Genomic DNA, 20,400 nt, shown 5'->3' with positions numbered 1-20,400 from the left:
AGTCATCCCACAAGAGTGAGAAATGAGTTTTGTTAGTACAGTGGATTCAATCAGGTTTTGATTATAGTGGATTTGATATTCCTCTTTCATAAAGGTGCCTAGATTGTTGATCCATGTGAATTTTTGTCACTATTATATGCTTAATTTTTTTCCTTATTTGTTTGAATTTGGTGGTGTATTACATAACAAGCTGTATTAGTAGTGGTGCTCATACCACCGCACGCCCTTAGTGTGATAATCACTCCACAAGTATAAGTGTTTGTGGGTGTGGAGAGTAAGGACCAAGGTTCAAGTTTCCAAGAAGGAGTTTCACACACATATACACTTAGATTATGATAGAGTAGAATTTCTATATTGTATTATTAAAAAAAAAAAAAAGGTAGTGGTGCTCATAAGTTGGTTGGATTATAGTTGAGGTAAACTTGTTACTTGGCCTGATCAGGATCGGGTTCAATAATTAACACTTGATATCGACTAATATGCCAATAAAAAATTAGCCCATGTATTTATCAGGTGTCGATGATCATTGAATGGACTAATTGCTCCACCAATATCAATCTCAAATAATGAATGAACCACCTATATGCTTCGATTTGAGCACATATGAGCGAGGTTGATCAAGGTGAAAGATAACATAATAGAACTCAACCAAATTTGAGCACAAAAACTTGATCAAATTTTACAGTAGTCACAAGAAAATAAGCAATGTCAATGACATAAAAACGGGTTTGATGAGAGAGAGAGAGAGAGAGAGAGAGAGAGAGTTTGGGAGGATGCATATCAAGAGTAAGGAAAATACTAGAGCTACTACAATTTTTACTATAAAAAGCTTATAAAAAAGCATAAAAATGGATGAGTCAAGAATATAACTGTTGTCATTCAATCAATATAATAAATGAATGATTATTTTTTGGTAAATAAATGAATGTTTAAATTTTAAATTACTTTCTTGTGATTGGTTATATAGTAAAATTTATAGTATTTATAGCATCACTTGTCAAGTTAAATTATTTAGCTTCAAATCCACCAACTCAAACATCCTCGTTGGGTTAGAGATTTTCAATATCGTTATTTAAGTGTTATGGAAATACGTACGAGTTAAAAAGTGTTATGAAAATATGTGTAAGAGTGTTTAAACACTGAAAACTATTGTTTAAATATTCCTACCAAACACCACCCAACCATTTGAACATTGGAATTCACACTTTAGATTCCAATCTAATTGACCATTAGGCGAAACCACCCAAAATCAATCAGATCGTGCGGTTTTGTCAAATGGGTTGGGTTTTTGTCTTTTTGAGCACCTAGGTGTTAAGAGTATTTGCTACCTCAACAAAAAGGAAGAAAGGACGTTACAGAAGATGAAGAAAATCATATTGCATAGTAAAATATGTTAGTACGTTTACGTTTGGATGTGGATTAAAATTATAAATTATTTCACTATTCAGTTTATTTTTACTATTATTCATGGGTCTATTGTACTTTTTGGTATTATTCATGGCCCCATTGTATTATTTCAATAATTTTTACCTTTATTTACAGTACTTTTAGCAATAAGTTTTCAATTTTCAATAAATAAGCGGTATCCAAACAGTGCGTTTGGATACCGCTTATTTACTGAAAACTAAAAATTGAAAACTTATTGCTGAAAACGCTGTAACAAAATAAATTTTAAAAGTGTAAATAGTGCTGTGAGATCCAAATTTACTTAGAAATCTGCGTTTTGCTGAGTTTAGTAGTTCATGAACAGTGCCCTTGGGACCTACTAAAAAAACGCAAAACGCACGGATTGAGCAAAATGCCCAATCTAAACGCACACTACGAACCCAGGAGGTTGGCCGAGTTGGTTGGGTACTCGGTCTCAAGGTGCTGGTACCTCCAGCTGATCAAATTTATCTTAGTTTTTAAAATCTTTTTATGGATTGGTAGAGAAATCCCTAACCCTAACAAGAATAAGTCCCTCTAAAGTTTTTATTTTTATTTTTGTAATATATGATTTACAACTCTATAATAGAAATTCTTTGGAGTATATAATAAAAAGTTGTTAATAAGCCATAAATATTTTTATGACAATTATACATTCATACCAAATGAAACATTATCGATAGCTAGTATGGTGGATCAAAGCTGTAAACCTTTTTTCTTTCTCCCATTCCAAATTTTCCAACCTATCAAAATTTTTCCCTTACAATTGAATGAAAGTCGAGCGATGTCAATTTTACTATTTTTTTTTGGTTAAACGACGATATCATTAAAACTAAGCAACTTCAGTACAAAGTCTGTTGAAATATACTCCATTACAGTCATCCTCCAAAGCCTTAAACAAGTCCACAGGCGGACTAGAAAACAAAATGAAATCTGACTCTTGCTCAGCACCTATTCTAGCTAGCATATCAGCACACCAGTTTGCCTGGCGGTAGCAGTGGTTGAACTGAATTTGCTGGAATCTGGACGCCAATTGCTTGCAGTCATCCAAGACGGGGGAGACGTCAATTGTACTATGGACTATGGAGTATTTGATTTTATTTGTTTGTTCCCGTGAATAACAATATGACATCAAAGTTATCGATTTGAGTTGGAATTTTTGGACTTTATCATCTAGAACTATCAATGGCTTCAAACGAAAGTTGGTGGTCAAGTTGGCCAACCCATCCATTGGCTACGGTGGCTTTTTGATGATTTATTCAAGATCCTCTTTATTCAAAAAGTTGTAAAGGAAGACTTTCTTCCTCTTAACTCTTAAGTTATTGTAGTACAAATAATTAAAGCAATGCAAGATTTGAATAGCACCACCATCCCGTTCATCTACAAGAGAACCATAGCATGACCTTTTACATGGTAAAATTTGGTCAATAATTTGACCATTATCATTACAATAGTGGTTCCATGGACTCACCGATATGTGAATTTCACATATGGTAAGAGTGGGGATTCATGCCAAAAGTCTTGTAATTCAATTGGTTGTCACCTCTTAATGTGTTCATAACATTCAGAATTTAAATCTCTCTCTCCCTCTCCTACTGTAGCTATCAAATTCCATAAAATAATTTTCTAACCATAAATGCGGCCTATACAACAACTGTCCTATGAATAGGGAGGCATGCAGTGCACGGTACAATAGAAAAGTAAGGCAACGTTAAAGAAATAAAAGAATAATTAGTTGGTTTGGGGGCATTAATAATGATGGTGGATGGAAATGTGAATGCCAAATTTGAGTTCTTCCTCTAATATTGTGTCACTTAAAATTTAATGGTTTCAAATATCTAATACTATTCAATTAGGTTTTTTTTTTCCCCTAAGTATCTCTACTTGTCATCAATGTAGAGGGTCTTCTCAGAAATTAGGCAAAGCAGATTGAGATCAGAAAAGAGTCCTAGGAAGGTGCTACCTGTCCCAATATGTCTGGCACACTATGTAGTATTGAAAATGTACCCTGAATACTCCAAAATGAACATTGCTTGCTGATTCCTGTTGTTTTATTTTTTGGAAATATTCTAGACTTGGATATTTTATTCATCACTTCTTACACAAACAGCATAAGAGAAAGAATGCAATCTATGTTCCTTGATGAGAACATTTTGACAATACATACAGCAGGTAGCTATTAGCCTATTACCATCATCTCTTGCACTTTCTGCCCCACAATCAGAAAAAGAGGGCCATTTCAAAGTGCCTTTTGGTCATGTCTCGTAAGTCTACATGTTTGTTATGCCACAACAACCTGGTAAATGACAATATGATTTTTCTCAAAAAAAAAAAAAAGTAATCACAATATGCTTTGTCTGAAACTATGATTTATGACAGCATAATATGCAATAACAACAAAACTTTTAGTCTCAAATTTTTTGGGGTTGGATATGGATCCTCAACAAGATTAGTTAGGGTTTGTCACATGTATTCTTTCATACATTATATTCTATTTGAAGTCATAACCTCTATCACTTTTTTAATTAAGATTTTTTTTCTTTTTCTTTATAGAATCAATTAATGTATCCTTTTTAACTACTTATATTAATGTTATTTTTGGTTTTCCTTTACCTTTTCCGTTCGCTTAACTTAAATCTACTCACTATTTGTTTCTTGATATTGTTTTCTTCGGAAAAAAAATAGATCCTATTAACTTTAATACTTCATTGTATATGTGTAAATGTGTTTATGATGTGTACATTTTATTTCCTTCTTCCAAAATCTTTGGGTTAGGCAAATGTGGTGTCCTGTATGGCTGTGAGTGATGAATGTAAACTGAAGTTCATGGAGCTAATAGCAAAGAGGAACTGCAGGTTTATTATTTTCAAGATTGAGAATCAAGAAGTGGTGGTAGAGAAACTTGGAATCCCAGATGAAGCCTATGAGGACTTCACCACATCTCAGCCTGCCAGTGAGCGCCGCTATGCTGTCTTCAATCTTGATTTCATCACTGATCAGAGTTTCCAGAAAGGCAAATTATTTTTCATTGCATGGTAATTTAGATTTTCTCCAACAAGTATATATGAATGCTTAAAAACTAGTCCTTTAGTGTATATTTTATAGTGGCATATTGAAATGGAGATAAAAAAAAGCACAATGTATAGTAATTAGTAAATCTTTCGATTAACATTCAAAGAACAGTTTCTCTGCTTTTTTGAGAAAAAAAGTCAAGTAAAATTATGTTTCTAGGAATAATGGAAATACTCTCAAAGTGCTAATGAGTAGCGACACAATGGAACTAGAAAACAGAAGCCAAATAATATATGCATGGCTTCCAGGCTAATACTGCTCCTCTTTGGAGGCAATTGATCATATATTGAAGGCCAAAATAACAATTTGATACACAATGGTGTTTGTGAAAGTTAACTCTCTTGTTTTCAGATCACCTTTCTTCAAAGTGAGAAGTAAGGCGGTCTATGCCAGCTCCAAGGGTAGATTCAAGAGTCAACCGGATGGAATTCAAGTTGAGTTGCAAGCAACAGATCCTAGTGAAATGAGCTTTGACATTGTAAAAGGACGAACAACGTAAAAATTGTCATTTTTTTTTTTTTTTACTTTGGATGTTTAGCCCTTCCTAAAAACTACATTATGCGAGCATTGATTTTCCGCTCAACATCATTATTAGTTTTCTCTTGTTGCACGGATTTTATACTAATAGTGTCTGTTTAAGAATAACTTATTTAGCTTTTTGCTGAAAGCTTTTTTATTGAAAATGTGCTAAAATATACTTGTACCTTTAAAAAAATAAGAAAAAGTGTGAAAAAAATGAAGTTTTAAAAAACTATACATAGAAATCTATATCTATATATTAGTAAAAGCTGAAGTGTAGCGTTTAATGCTGTTGCGCAACATGCTGCTCTCATGTTGCGTCACATCAGCTGCCACGTCATTTTCTTAAAAAAAAAAAAAAATTTCCTTCAATTTTTAAATGGTTTTTACAATTTTCAGCCCTATAAACCCTAGCCCTATAAATGCAACCCACTACTTATTTATTTACTCCTACTATCACCCTATAATAAATTTGTATAATTAATCCAACCCACCTTTTATTTATTTAGTTCCACTATCAAGCCCAACCCAAAGCCTTTTAAGTTCAGCTTAAAGGAAAAAGAAATTAAAAATATCAAACGTTCAAGCCCGTTTGGAAGAAAGAAAAAAAGAAAAAAAGAAAAAAAAAAAGGGGAAGCGTTCAGGATTTTTTGCGTGACCAGATAGAAACGTGAGCCGAGAGAGAGAGAGAGAGAGTTTGAAATATGTAACGTAGATGGAAGCTTAAAGGGAGGAAGAAAAAAAAAAAAACGTTGAAGCCTTCACCAGATTGAAACGTGAGTAGAGAGAGTTTGAAATATGTAACATAGAGGGAAGCTTAAAGAGAGGGGAAAAAAAAAAAAAGGCGTTGAAGCCTTCAGGTATTGCGTGAGAAAATAGAGAGTTTGAAAGCTACTCACCTTCCCACTCTACCGTTTCTCAATAACGGCTGTCTATCTGATTTCCTTCCTCCCTTTATTCCTTTCCACATGGTTTATAAATACTGACAGAACCTCCTTGCTTTGGTTGAGGTATCTCTACATCTCAATTCTTTTTTTTTTGGTGCAAAACTTTTATGCTCTGTTTATATTAATATGAGGCCTTTTTTTTTTTTTTTTTTTTTTTTTTTTTTTTTTTTTTTTTTTTTTTCGTTTGTTTGTGTTTGTGTTTATATTAGACGAGCATCCTTGGCATGCCATTGATGTGTTTGTGAGATTGCTTGAATGTCGTTTCAATAGGACTATAATTTTACTGCTAAAAAAACTATTTTATTTTACCATGGTTTATTTGGAAATATCTCAGGTCTCATTTTTTTAATTTGTTGTGGCTTATTGGAAGAATGTAAGACTCTGAAGTAGTGAAGTATAAAGTGTTGGTGGCACGTCTCATCCATTCCAAGGAGATTTAAAGGTGAGTTTTCATCTCTCTCGATTGCTTATATTCCATGACTGAGGGAAGTAGTTTGATAGTGGTATAGTGGAGTTTGAGTGGTTGTTAAGAGTGGGTATGGCCGGATGTGAGTTTCTATTGTATTTTAGACTAGATACAAGTATACGGTGAATTAGGGAGAAATTTTATTAAATAGATAAAATTGAGCATGGAAGCCCAATATGGTGAAGTGAATGAAAGTTTTTTCTATTAATTTTTTTTGAGTTCTTTTTATATTTTAACTTTCAAACCTATGTGGACGTGCTATCTGGAAGCCTTTTCCCACAATTGTCAATCTATAGCCAATCCAGTTAACTTGATGCTGGGTTGCTTCTGGTACTACACGTGTTATATGGATCAACTAGGAAAAGCAACTGATAAAGATGATTAAATTGATGCAGATTTCACTGATAGAACTTCTCCTTGAAAATTTGTGTTTTCTATGTTGGCTGTGATTTTGCAATGTATGATGTGCATATTTTCAATGTGATTTAGAGAATGGGTTGTCTATGGGGCATCCTCTTGAAAGAGTTAATAACAAAATTGGAGATTGTACATTTTTTTCCAATGCTACATTTGGTCAAGTAGGTGGTTGATTTTTATAGTTAGAGCCACCGAGGTTTATTTATCTTAGTTTTCCATGATGAATTTGCATCAACAGTGTATATGAAATAAGTTTAGCGCCTTGGTTTCAAGTATAAACTCACTAGATATTTATTCACTTCACTATATTTGATTTAACCCCCTTACAGAATTTCGCAACAACTAATCTAAAGAACAAACGACAAAGAAAAGAGGGATGCCATAGACACAAAGAACCAAGCTGACTCTGTTTGGTACCAAACTGAGAAGCAACTAATTAGAGCATTAATATTCGTATATTTTCTGACCATGGTTGCATACTTAGATCTAAGCTTGCTCAGCTTTATAGGGAGTAGAGCACATGGCTATATGCTATCTAATAATTATTAATGCTCTCTACGAATTTGATTTGATAGCAAGATTGTGTTTCTCTTGAATATTTCTAAATTCATATGAAAAGTATGTTCCCTATCAAAGCTTTATGTAAAGCTGCTGGATTCTACAGCTCGTGTCTTTATTCCCATTAAATTGTCTAGGCATTTTTAATATGTTTGTTCAAGGTTTCAACAAGTTATTTGTTACAAGTTTTTTAAAAATATATTTTTTATATTATTATTTTTGTTTTTTTAATTGAGTCCCTTTAGTAGTAGCAATTCTTCTCAGAGTTTTTTACTCTAGATGAGTCTGTATTGGGATGTTTTGTCACAAAGTGGCCAAGGGGGAGTTTGTTAGATTTTTAGTGTTGAACAATTCCATAAGATTTGTTTGTAATGATGAATTTCAAGTTTATTGATGTTTTATCACAAAATTTTAGAAACTCACTGGATATTTGCTCAAGACTTGACTCACATTGTGCTTCAAGTACTCTTGAGATAAAGTAAGGGAATAGTAACAAATAGAAAAAAAGAAGCCCTTAAGCTATAAAATTAAAATTAAAGATTAAGAAATAAAAGATTTGGAGTTTGATTACTTATTTTCTTCCTTTTTTTTTTTTTTTTTTTGGAGATGAATTTTACTAAATCAAGTTTTGGACCTGATTTTTTCAGCGGAAAAAAAAAAAAAAAAATGAAATCTATCACCTTACATAAATATTAATAAATTTTGAATTAAGATTGTGAGTTGCTTTCATTTGAAGTTAGACTTTTGGAAATTTTAGGCACCTAGGTTTGGTAGATCCAAATTTTGCTACTAAAGTTGAAATTCCTTTTTCTTTTTTTCATTTGGAAAGGTTGGGGAGGGGGGCATTCATGTTGAGATGAATTTTCTCAATAGTGGTATATTGGAAGGTAAGAGTCAGTCTTTCAAGAATGTGGGAAGCCGTCAACCGAAAAAATCTAGGACTAATAAGTTTGGACATGGTTCTTAAAGATGAACATGTTAGATTTGAATTCAGAATCTATTTTGTCATATTTTCTTTACTCGACTCGCACCTTAAAACTAAAATTGTGACTAACAAATTACTTATTTAAGTACCAAGATGATACAATACACGAGACAATTCAAAAAAACAATGTTAAGAAGTTTCAGGCACAACTACGAGAAGGACAATTGTATTCATTGTCCAATTTTCGAGTAGATACTTACAAGGAAAAAGATAGCTATCGGCCTATAAGTACAGACAAGAAAATAAACTTTCTACGTACAACAGTTATTGAGGAACTAAAAGAGGCTGAAATTACTATCTCTTAGCATAAATTTGAATTTGTTGATTATAGAATAATTGTGGATTGCTTTGACAGTAACAAACAATTGACAGGTAGCCTAAAAACTCTCAAATTTATTTTCAAATAACTAAGTTTCCAATTACTTAATCAACTTTATTTATTGCAGACATCATTGGAAAAATAGTTGGTGTTAGACCACTAGGAAATGTTCATGTTCAAGGATCTACTGTCCCAATGAGAAATATAGATATCATGAATCCAGGGTAAGCTTTAGCATGTACATATGGATTCATTGCATAATACTACTTCAAACTCTTTATCACTTACATATTTGTTTGCCGTAGAGAAATCAAAATAAGAATTACTCTCTGGGGACCAACATCAAATGAAATTGAGGACAATTTTTACACCAACAATCCAGGATCCTTTGTCATAATAGTGACATCTACTATTGTGAAAACATTTAGAGGTAATAACTTCTTTTAAACATATCTTTTCTTTTACATAATTAACATTTTTATTAAATACAGGGGAACACTATTTGTCATCTACAAGTGCAACAAAAGTGTACATCAATTTAGAAATACCTGAAACGACAACATTGATTGATAGGTATTTAGATTTTCCATACCATACTTTTATTCTAATATATTATTTTAAAAATAATCTTGATACTTTTATTTAGTACAATACAATCTTCATATCAAATAATTATTCGCTATGTTTTGATTTAAATCTTCTACCATCAAAGAAATGTGGAAAAGACTGAAATTGAAGGCATTCCTCTACAATTCAAGCAACAAATATCAGTTGAAAAAAGAATCACACAAAATAGAAGAACAATCAAGCAAATGACATCCTTGGAATGGACGTCAAATGATCAGGTAATCAACATTTTTTCCCAATAATGTTAGACCAATAATATATTTAGTTCTCAATAAGCTTAACACTAAATACATTTCTTTTTTTCTTTTCTATTGTAGGAAAATGTCTTCACATGCCTTGCAACAATTGAAAATATTGAAAATAACTTTGGATGGTACTATATCGGATGTGCAAAGTGCAACAAAAAAGTTAAATCTGAAAATGATTTTTGGTGCAGCCATTGCAAAAGTAACTCTAATTTTCCAATTCCAAGGTAAAATATAAATTACCAATTTTAGAATCATTCAATATATGTAAACCTAAAACAAAAAAATATATATTTATCAAACAAAAATGAAACAAATTATATATTTATACATGCAGGTATAAAATTCAACTCAACGTTGATGATGGAACAGAGTGTGCTGTATTTATTTTGTTTGACAAGGAAGCTGAAAAATTCCTTCACACAACAGCAAGAGAACTATCAAACAAATATGCAATTGTAAGACAATACAATTAGCATATATAATCTTTCGTTTAATTTGAAAAGAATATACAACATTACATTTAATATTTTATCAGATGAATGCAAATTCCACCCTACCAAATGAAATAGAGAAGCTCATTGGAAAAACATTTGTGTTCCAACTAAAGCTTAACGACTATAATTGGAAGAAAGGATGGGAATTATATACAACTGAAAAGGTGTTTGACAACATTTCAAATGACAAAACGGCAATGAAACTTGATCATATTACAACAGTAAGCTGTCAACTATTAAAAACTTAAGCCTATTTGCAAATCCAAATATTATGTTTTAAACCACATATTGTGTTTTAGGAACCACTGCAAAATGATGAAATCAAGGAAACTCCAGATTAGACTTCTGACAAAAACACATTTGAAGTATTTGATACAAAACCATCCACAGGCACAAATAATGATCCAGCTAACCCACCCAAAAAAAAAACCAAATGGTGATATCACAACAGTAAGCTTTCTACTTCTACATTTATTTGCAAATTCATTCAAAAAAAAATATCTACCATGTACTTTAATAAAACATTCTTTGGTGTAGGAAGCATTGGAGAATTATGAAGTCAAGAAAAACGCAGTCCAAACTTCTGAGAAAAACAAATTTGAAGTTCTTGATACAAAACCATTAACAAGCACAAATAATGATGAAAAAAGATCAAAACATGAACACAATAATGGTGCCATACCATCAATGAGTTCTACCTCTAATGTTGAAGATGCTGAACCAAGTGACGATTACATGTTCCTTCGAGATCTAATCAATTGTCGAAAAGCTACAAAACACAAGTCGTCAAAAAAGAAGAAGCTTCAAAGATGCAAATGATATTGGACTTTTATATTTTCTTGCCTTTATTAACTTATTTCAAGGTTCTATTATATCTTCATATTGTCCCAAAAAAGTCAAATAAAAGACTTTGCTACATAATAAAAGTTTTTTGGAAAATCAAATTAGTTTCCAATTAAGCACAACCACTAATAAAATCAATACCAGCCACCATTGTTGTTAAAATAAAAAATACCCAAAAGCAAGGAAAAGCAGGAAAAAGGTTCATTTCGCATCCCAAAAAACCAAGCATGCAAGAAAAATGGAGTGAGTCATTGGGATCATGAATGCCCTTACCCATATGGAAATGAAGAATTACATGTAACATGCAAAAATGCTTAATTGACTTGGAAATGTACAAATTAACCAACTGAGTTTGGTAGAAATTATGTTTCCAAAAAGCATAATACAATAAAATTTCCTCATCCTATTTATAATACTAATCTCTATCTTTAAAGGAATAGATCTTTTTTTATTATTAATATTTATTTAAAAACACTTGAAACAACTTAATTACAGTCTTCTAAAGTTTTCACCTAACATGACACTAACTTCAAATTTATAAAATTATTTCTATCTAAATTTAAATTAATTAAATTTTACTAACTTGGAAAGACGGATGATCAGCTCTTCACTGACTAGAAGGCCAACTATAGTTGTATCCTTTCCACATCTAATTCCAAGACAATACCTTCTATCATCATGAATCCTACAATATATTGTTTATACATATATAATGCAACTTAAGTAGTAATACATTCAAAAATATTTCAAATAATAACACGATCATAAAAAGAAATAATCACGCGCAACGCATGGGTCCGCGATTAGTTAAAAGTTAAAAGCTGATGCCATACTATGAATTTATCTGGCATGATTAGTACTTAGGCTGCTTGTCCAAACTCCGAAGTCACTTGATAGCACATAACTCTGTCTTTTCTGTCTTGGTGTGTTTTAATGTTGAGGACAGTGAATTTGGAAAAGCACTGAATCCAACTTTTATCAGAAAAATCTAACAGTAAAGAATTAAACAACAAACCTTATGTTCTATTCTTTTTGGTGCAAACTGAAATGGCTTCCACTACATACATAAATAATTCGAACAGTCTTAGGCTGGAATCATAATCCTTAGCATTTTATTTAAGCACATTTTAGAACAAGATCAGGAGGTAATGATACTTGTCACAATTGCTCTGCCAACTAATCTTTGTGGCCTCTTCGAAAGCATGGACCAGAGCTACCTGCAATCATGAATATCATTGCCATGGGTATGTAAGTTGGAATTTGAAGTATGTATGAGCTGTGTGAACACCTACACAATTCTATTCTTTGTAATAGTAAATTATCCCAGTGGAGTAAAAGCTTTTAGCATGTTACTGTGTGCGCCGTGGTACAAAACTTGTATGATACAGATGTGTACATAACTTGTCATAGTCCCTACTCTGTTTCTTTCAGTAGCATTTTGTTCTCAGATCTTTTTAGAATGAAAGTTTGCATTTCAAAATGAACCATGTTTCATATTGCAACTGTCTGTAAATCATGACTAGAAATTGAAAAAGTGGGCTCCATTTGGGCATCAGCATCTTTGTAATACAAACAGCAATTGAAATATTGAATAGGAGGTTAGCTATGTGTCAAATCACTTTTGCATTGCAGCAGGACAGAATGGGTTGGGAAATTGTACTAAAGAAGGACAGGACAAATCCCTAGGCTTCACCACCTAGAATAAGTTGGAAATCCTAGGCTTCACTACCTATATGTGCTTGAATCACCACCACGCCTATAGAAACAATTTTAATCCAAAAATTCTTATTCAGCATGTTTGTTTGGAAAATAATGAAAATTATAAATTATTTTACTATTTAATTTATTTTTGTTACTATTCATGAGTCCATTGTAATTTTTGATGCTATTCATGGGTTTACTATACTATTTCAATTAACTTTTACTTTTATTTATAATACTTTTAGCAATAAGTTTTTAGTCATAGAAAAATAAACGGTATCCAAACAGACTCTCAAGGTGCAGTGCTTCACATTCTTGGAGCCTATTTTTAATAGGTTTCAAGGAGTACAATCAAGCCACAATCATTCCACAAAATCCACAACATTAAATTTGAAATTCAAAAATCAAAAGTGATATAATTGAAAAATGAAATCTGAAATTTGAAATAAGAAATATCTGAAATGAAAAATTCTGAAATAATGTTGGTTGTGCTTTGCTCCCTCCCTGCATCAACATCCTTATCAACTCTCCACAAGAATATCTTCAGCCGTTCATGAAGTTTAGAACTCCATAAAGGCTTCCAGAGGTCCTGACAATAGAGTTTGAAGACAAATTTAAAATATTTTTAATTTTGAAACACTGGCAAAACGCGCTTTGGACACTTTGCCCTCCCAAGGAACTTTTTGCAAAGTTTTAACTTTTCCAAATCTAAGAGTAGCCACAACCTCTCTGGTGTGGTGCCATTCAGCTAGTTCAATTCAAGATGTAATGTCCCAAGGCAGATAAGTTTCCAAAATACTTAGGGATGGGAACATAGAAGGGATTGTCATTATATAGAAAGAAATGCAAACAGGTACAGGGAATAGAATTTCTTGAAACACTAGGGTACGACACATCTTAGGTACAGCAATTATTTAATTAATAAATATTTTTGGACATAATATGTTTATTTTAGGTTTTAAAGTTAAGCAACAACAATATAATGCTTGAAAACATATCTAAAATTCATTTAAAGGCAATAACAAATAGCAAAGAAGTACAATGACCCATAAATGATGTATAAAGTAAAATACACTAAACACCTAAGTTGCACAGGTACCCACATGGGTAGGGGTATGACATGAGTACGGGTACTTGGACATTTTAGCCGTGTCCAAGCAACATAGAAATGCAAGATGCCTAAATTGTCCAAAGGAATTTGATATATTCCAGTAAGCTGATTGCTGGACAAGAACATGTTCAAGTTGTAAATATTTAATATGGTACTTGGTATTGGGCCATGATTCTTCGCTTCAAATATTTCCATATCAATATATGAAAATGGTACCAAAAAGGCATAACATTGTTAAGTTTTCCAACCACTTCTCCATGCCAAATAGGTCCTTCCACTAGGTGAAGCCATGAAGCATCATCCATGTCTATAATAGGTGCAGTGTACTTGTGCATATGTACCAGAGTGCTCCTACGTAGTTCATGCAGTGTGACAACCCAGTTGTTACTTTATTTAGTAAGAAAATCTTAATAAAACTCTTACTACATATGGTGTTTTCTTCACATCAATGATCATTACAGGATAATACAATTACTTCAAGGCCCTCAACATATTAACACATATCTTGATAGTTTGCTATATCATCATATGCACATCATTCCAACTGCAGCTACAACATCAACAAGAGCAAAATATTCTAGACAACATACTTTCCAATTTTATACTTGATTGAAGAATCGATGCCTTTTGCTACCAAAATGTCAGCTTCTTAAACTTTTTGCAGATCCAGTTCACCTTCAGCACTGTAGTCACATAGGCCTGATCTTTCATGTCATAGACAAACCAGAAATAAGCATGCCTCCAAGTCTTTTTGAAGAAAAGAGCAACACAAACTCCCCAAAAGCCTAGTGCAAATCCAACCCCTAATCCAATGTAAAACCATGATGTTTCAGACTCATCTTCAGCTTTTCCCAGAGGATTATCACCATCAGATTTTTGCTCTTTCATGCAGTTTTTTCTAAGAGGAGTGCCACAAATATTAGGATTTCCAGCGTAGCTGAGTGCATCAAAGCTCTGAAGCTGGGTGCTTGAAGGAATTCTACCTTAGAAGTTGTTGTATGACAAGTCCAAGTGACTAAGAAATGTTAAATTAGACATGCTAGGAGGAATCTCACCCGATAGATGATTTTGAGAGAGATCAACAGACTCTAACTCTTTCATGGTCCCAATTTTTTCTGGTATGTTTTCCATCAAATGGTTTTGAGACAAGTTCAAAAAATGCAATTCAGAAAGAAATGAGATTTCAATAGGGATTGATCCAAACAAGTTGTTACTTGAAAGGTCTATTATGTTAACAAATCTAAGGTTCCCATCATATTCTAATACCTTCCCTTTGGGTACCAACATAAGACTGACTAAGTAGGGGCTAACATCATTAAAATACTCCAAATTTACACCATTTGCAGAATCAGGCAGCATTGCCATGGCCCTAATCAAATTCAAACACTTTGGTATAGGTCCTGATAGGCTATTATCAGCAAAATCCAATACTCTAAGAGATGAAAGTTGGCATATTTGTAGAGGTATATGCCCTTTGAACCCTCTCGACCTTAGATGGAGAATTTGAAGACTTGGCATTTTTCCAATCCAAAGTGGTACGGTCATTGGAAAATGATTCTCACCTATGTCAATGAGTGTCAAATTTGAGCACTTTTGTAATGAGGAGGGAATATCCCCATAGATGCTATTGTTATGTAAACACAATGCTTTGAGCCCAACTAAAGACACCATCGAGTAAGGAATTCTACCTTATAAATTATTGCTCCCTAAATTTAAATGGATCAAAGATTGGGAATACCTCCAACAATGAGAAAGTTTTCCTGATAAGAGATTGTTTGATGCATCTAAAACCTGTAATTTATTCCTTCTATTCACCTTGTGGCATAGGAAAGTGGAAATGGATCCAGAAAATGAGTTGTTAGCTATATTGAGCATTTTGACATTTGCAGACAAATGTGGCAGCTGACCTTTCAAGTGATTAGATTTTAGATTTTAGATTTAAGATCCTAGAATTCAGCAAGATGTCAGATACATCACCTTCTATGCGGTTGCTAGAGAGATCGATGGAATCAACATTTGAAGTCCAATTCCAAAACCAACCCGGAGCCTTGCCCAAAATTCCTGACATGGACATTAGTAAACCCTCGAGAGACCTTTGTGTTTTTAGCCATTCTGGAAAGTTAGGTCCAATCTTGCAAAAGCTCATGTCAGCAATTTCAAGTTGAAAAGGAGGAACCCAATTGGAATTGACATTGAAGAACAAGGATGTTGATAGCACCTTTAATTTTGAAAATTTGGTAAAAAACACTTCATCTAGACTGCCGGTTAAGAAATTGTCTCCAATAGCTAAGAAATTTAAATTTGAGAGTAGTGCAAGACTCTTTGGGAAAGTTCCATTTAACTGATTATCATAGAGGATTAATCCCCCCATGAAAGATAAATTCCCAAGGGATGAAGGAATAGGACCACTAAAAGAATTCATTTGGAGATCAAGTACTGTTAGATGCTTAAGTTGCCCAATTGACTCCGGAATATTTCCAGTTAGATGATTTTCCCCCAAGACTAGAAGTTCTAACTTTTGAAAATTCGAAATGCCATGTGGTATCTCACCCTTCAGTGAATTGCTGGTCAGATCAAGCTCTAAGAGGGTTGCACTGATATTAGAAAACCAATTAGGAATCTCATGATTGAAAAGATTATAGGAAAGATCAAGGACTAGAAGAGACGTAAAATTGACAAATCCAAGAGATGGATTCAGGCTATCAAGATAACAATATTTTAAGTGTAGCTCCGAAAGAGATGGAAGCCTACTCAATATTTGAAGCCAATCTAGTGCTGAAGAAAGGTTGACAGAGGACATGTCAAGGCATTTCATGGAAGAGAGACTAGACATCCAATGAAGACTATCCACATAAAGGCCAGAGTTAGATCCAACATCCAAATAGTGAAGGCCTGAAAGATTTCCAAGCTGATGAGGAATCAGTCCACAGAATCCAGAAAGAGCGAGATGTCTCAGACCCGCCATTGAACCAAGGAAACTTGGAATACGAGTACAATTAAAATTACTAAAACTCAAGTCCAAGTAATTCAAATATTCTAATGATAAAAAAAAAAAAGTAATTCAAATATTCTAATTCAAGCAACAAATGACTGATCTCATCATGTAAGTTGTGATTACGAAGGTCGAGCTCTCTAACTCTACCAGTTTTGTTGTCACAAAGAACTCCTTCCCACCTACAACAGTCTTCTTGGTCAGACCAGGATGAGAGTGTGTTCCCAGAATTTGTGAGACCTCTTTTGAAGATTAGCAGTGCTTGTTTCTCTTTTCCATTGCAAGAGATATTTGAGCTTCCTTTGCAGAAGCTGAACGTTGCTGCAAAGAACCATAGTAAGAAAAGTACATGACTTGCAGAAGAGTTATCCATGATAAAGCAATAACAAGGGAAGAGACGGGTTCAAAGACAACTTTGAATATTCGTAGCAGGTTAAAGTTGAACCACATACTCATGACAATATAGGTTTCACTAACTTCCATGCACGGCTAGTTGGCTACATACTCAAAATTTGACATTTTGACTTCTTTTTTGCCTTTTTGTTGGTGACTTGTTGACTACGTAAGTATTATTTTCCTTTGATCAGCACACCAAGGAATTGGGATTGTCCAAATTCTGTTACTTCTAAGTATTTTCTCCCTGTCAAAGATTAAAGCTGCAGAATGAGGAAGCTCGTGGAGAAACTGAGTCTGCAGAAAAGAGTTAATCTGCTAAAACGACTGTAGCTTAGCTTGCAATTATTTTCTTTCTATAAAGTTACTTGTAGTTTTGTTAGTTTTAGTTAGCACATGATAAACACGTGATCACTTAAATGTACAACTATACAGTTTGTTAGGATTGTTAGTTAAGTTAGTTAGCGTTTTCCCTCTTCTATTGGTTGTATATAAAATAAATCTCTTTGTAACCTCAAATTATTCAGATTTTAACCTCAAATTATTCAGATTGATCAGAATACTCATTCAATCAAATCTGATAGTCCCTCTTTAAAAAAAAAAAAAAAAAAAGTTGAATCATTGGTATCTTTGAAAATTTGGTCCGTGCAAAAAAATTCCTATATTTTGTAATCTTCTTTTTTTTCATTTCGTGTCATTAACCATCTTAACATTGAGTAAGATCTAGAATTTTCCAATCAAATGTTATCTTCCATTCAATTCAAGGGCCTTGTTTTAAACCAAGTAAAATAGTTTCAACTGCTAGAAGCTCGGTAATGACATGGTCCGATGGCCAATGGCTAGAGAGCTCTATGCAGGACACGTGTTGGCAATTTTTCACAATTAAGCTAATATAGTCCATTGTGATTAAGACATAATAAAGTGAGTGTCAATTGTAATTCCATGCAAAAGTGATGTTTTATTCACAATTTGCAATCTTAGTAAGTTGTGAAAAAGTTTTAATGTCCTTAATTATAATTTCTTAGGTGTTGAACATTTTTTTTTTTTAACCAATGAAATATTAGGTTAAATTCAATTAGGTAAGACTACACAGCTTTTCCTGCATTGCTTGAATTCAATTATGAAACTAAGATACTCTACCTAAGTTTTTTGACATATACATTTATATACTATTTTGGAAATATAAGGAGAAAGGCATGTCATTCAACTAATGTATTGACAAGTCCTCATTCATTTGAAGAAATTCCCTACAGAATCTGTTAAGGATAAGATCGGCAACAAATCTGAAATACGAATCCAAGCTAGTTGTAATAAAGAGGAGTCTTTGAATTCCAAAATTTAAAAGAGTTGTGCAGATAACAATCAAACTAGTGATAAGAACAGCTGCCAAAGATAGACTTCTTTTGTAGTTCAAGCTAGACTTTTTTTTGTAGTTTAAACTCCTATCTGTAAGTTTATCTTATTGTAATTTGTAACTCAAACACGTATTATATATGTGCAGCACAGCCAACACTGTTTCGGTAAGGCTGGAAAATTCAATTATTGTCTTGCACTTATTTGCTTTTACAGAATCCAACTCTGCAATTCTTCACTAGCAAATTGGCCATTCTCAATCTTTCACATTTCTTCACCAAAATCCTCAACATTTTTCACAAAATTCTCACACCCAGAAGGCCCAAAAAGAAAAAGAAAAAGAAAAAGAATTGACCTATGATATTTGGTTGGGCCCATATGCAAAATGGAAGTAAAAACATGTTTGTTGTGGTTGCGGGTATGGGCCATATCCAACATATGTCAGCTTTGGGTTGTGCTGCAGTGTCTAGAAGAGTGAGGAGTTTAGGACTGTTTTGGGTGAAATTGCGTTGGAAACAGGTGGTGTTGAATACTGAATCAATGGGTTGGGATGAAATTCAGAAGTCATATAGACTCGTAGCACAAGAATTGAGGCCTTGGTTTCTTCTTCAACTCGGAAAAGGGTTGTTTTTCTGCTGGGTTCACAGAAACTGCAACAATGTAGCCCACTACGGAGCTAAATGGGCTTTTATAAACTTTTTTTTTTTTGGTTGAGAAAGGGGCTTTTTTTAACTGATAAATTCTCCATAGATGAGTTTCAGTTAGTTCAATTAGTAAAGTCTCTAATAGTTGTATAAGAGATTTGGAGTTCAATCCCCGCCTATATAAAAAATTGACTGGTGTCTTGGTCTGATGATAAAGAACTATCATCAGGAGTTGACGACATAGGTTGAAACTCTTTTAAAAAAAAAAAAAAAAAAATTTCTCCATAGTTTTGGGTAATTTCAAATTAAATGCTATAGCTTTATAATATACTAATTGCACCCTATAATTTGCCACCAAATTGGTTGAATACAGTCTCTATAAAAAAAATTTAAAAAAAAAAACCCACTATAATTTAATGAATTTTTCAAAGTAAACTTTACAATTTTATAAGTTAAAAGCTAAACCCTATAATTTAAGGGATTTTGACCCTTAAATTAAATTAAGCTGGCACATGAGAACTCTTAGGTTAATCTGTAAATGAGAAAGAGTCCTACAAGAGGAATGTAAGACGTCCTTATTGTTCACGAAGAAACAAATTGTAAAACGTATCCTTTGACAACATATTCAAGGATCATACTCATGAAATTAATTCATATTTTAGTGAGAGTAGACTTTATTATCAATTGAGAGCTATGAATAGACCCTAACAAATTAAGTATCACTTATGCCCAAAATTAACAGCCTACAAAATCACATGACCACAGTAATAATCACCACAATATGGTAATACTTTGTAGGGAGGGATTCGACTAGTGCATTTTGACAAAATACACAGCAGGTAGCTATTAGCCTACTACCATCATCTCTTACACTTTCTGCCCCACAATCAGAAAAGGAGGGCCATTTCAAAGTGCGTTTTGGTCATGTCTCGAAGTCCACATGTTTGTTATGCCATAACATTATAGCAATATGATGTTTCTCAAAAAAAAAAAGTAATGACAATATGCTTTGTCTAAACTTATGATTTATGACAGCATATGAAAATGAATTGCAAATATGCAATAAAAACAAAAATTTTAGTCTCAAATTTTTTGGGGTCGATTGTAGATTCTCAACAAGATTAATTAGGATTGGTCACATGTATTCTTTTCCTATATTATATTCTATTTGAAGTTATAGCCTCTATTACTTTCTTAGTCAAGATGATTTTTTTCTTTTTCTTTATAGAATCAATTAACGTGTCCTTTTTAACTACTTGTACTAATGCTATTTTTGGTTTTCTTTT

The 20,400-nt window shown here is 33.0% G+C and overlaps 2 protein-coding genes, 1 long non-coding RNA gene and 1 pseudogene across 3 annotated transcripts; 2 read left to right on the top strand and 2 right to left on the bottom strand.

Annotated features, from left to right (window-relative positions):
• The first annotated feature begins 4,206 nt into the window (after window positions 1-4,206).
• On the top strand, window positions 4,207-4,996 carry LOC126699238 (actin-depolymerizing factor 7-like; annotated as a pseudogene).
• A 3,264-nt stretch (window positions 4,997-8,260) lies between these two features.
• On the top strand, window positions 8,261-10,896 carry LOC126700757 (uncharacterized). The gene is made up of 9 exons (XM_050398946.1): window positions 8,261-8,291; window positions 8,836-8,932; window positions 9,014-9,138; window positions 9,200-9,281; window positions 9,421-9,553; window positions 9,653-9,807; window positions 9,918-10,038; window positions 10,119-10,298; window positions 10,615-10,896. The coding sequence occupies exons 1-9, from the start codon at window positions 8,261-8,263 to the stop codon at window positions 10,894-10,896; spliced, it is 1,206 nt and encodes a 401-aa protein (XP_050254903.1).
• A 918-nt stretch (window positions 10,897-11,814) lies between these two features.
• On the bottom strand, window positions 11,815-14,642 carry LOC126700021 (uncharacterized). The gene is made up of 2 exons (XR_007646971.1): window positions 14,338-14,642; window positions 11,815-12,137 (listed from the first exon to the last, which is right to left on the bottom strand). It is a non-coding gene; the product is annotated as an uncharacterized LOC126700021 (long non-coding RNA).
• Window positions 14,643-15,650: 1,008 nt separating this feature from the next.
• Window positions 15,651-16,697, bottom strand: LOC126700756 (LRR receptor-like serine/threonine-protein kinase RGI5). The gene has a single exon (XM_050398945.1). It carries the CDS (start codon window positions 16,695-16,697, stop codon window positions 15,651-15,653), a length of 1,047 nt encoding a protein of 348 aa, XP_050254902.1.
• Window positions 16,698-20,400: the final 3,703 nt, after the last annotated feature.

This window comes from Quercus robur, chromosome 9, assembly GCF_932294415.1.
Source record: "Quercus robur chromosome 9, dhQueRobu3.1, whole genome shotgun sequence".
Classification (NCBI taxonomy): domain Eukaryota; kingdom Viridiplantae; phylum Streptophyta; class Magnoliopsida; order Fagales; family Fagaceae; genus Quercus; species Quercus robur.
This window is presented reverse-complemented; position numbering and strand designations above follow the sequence as displayed.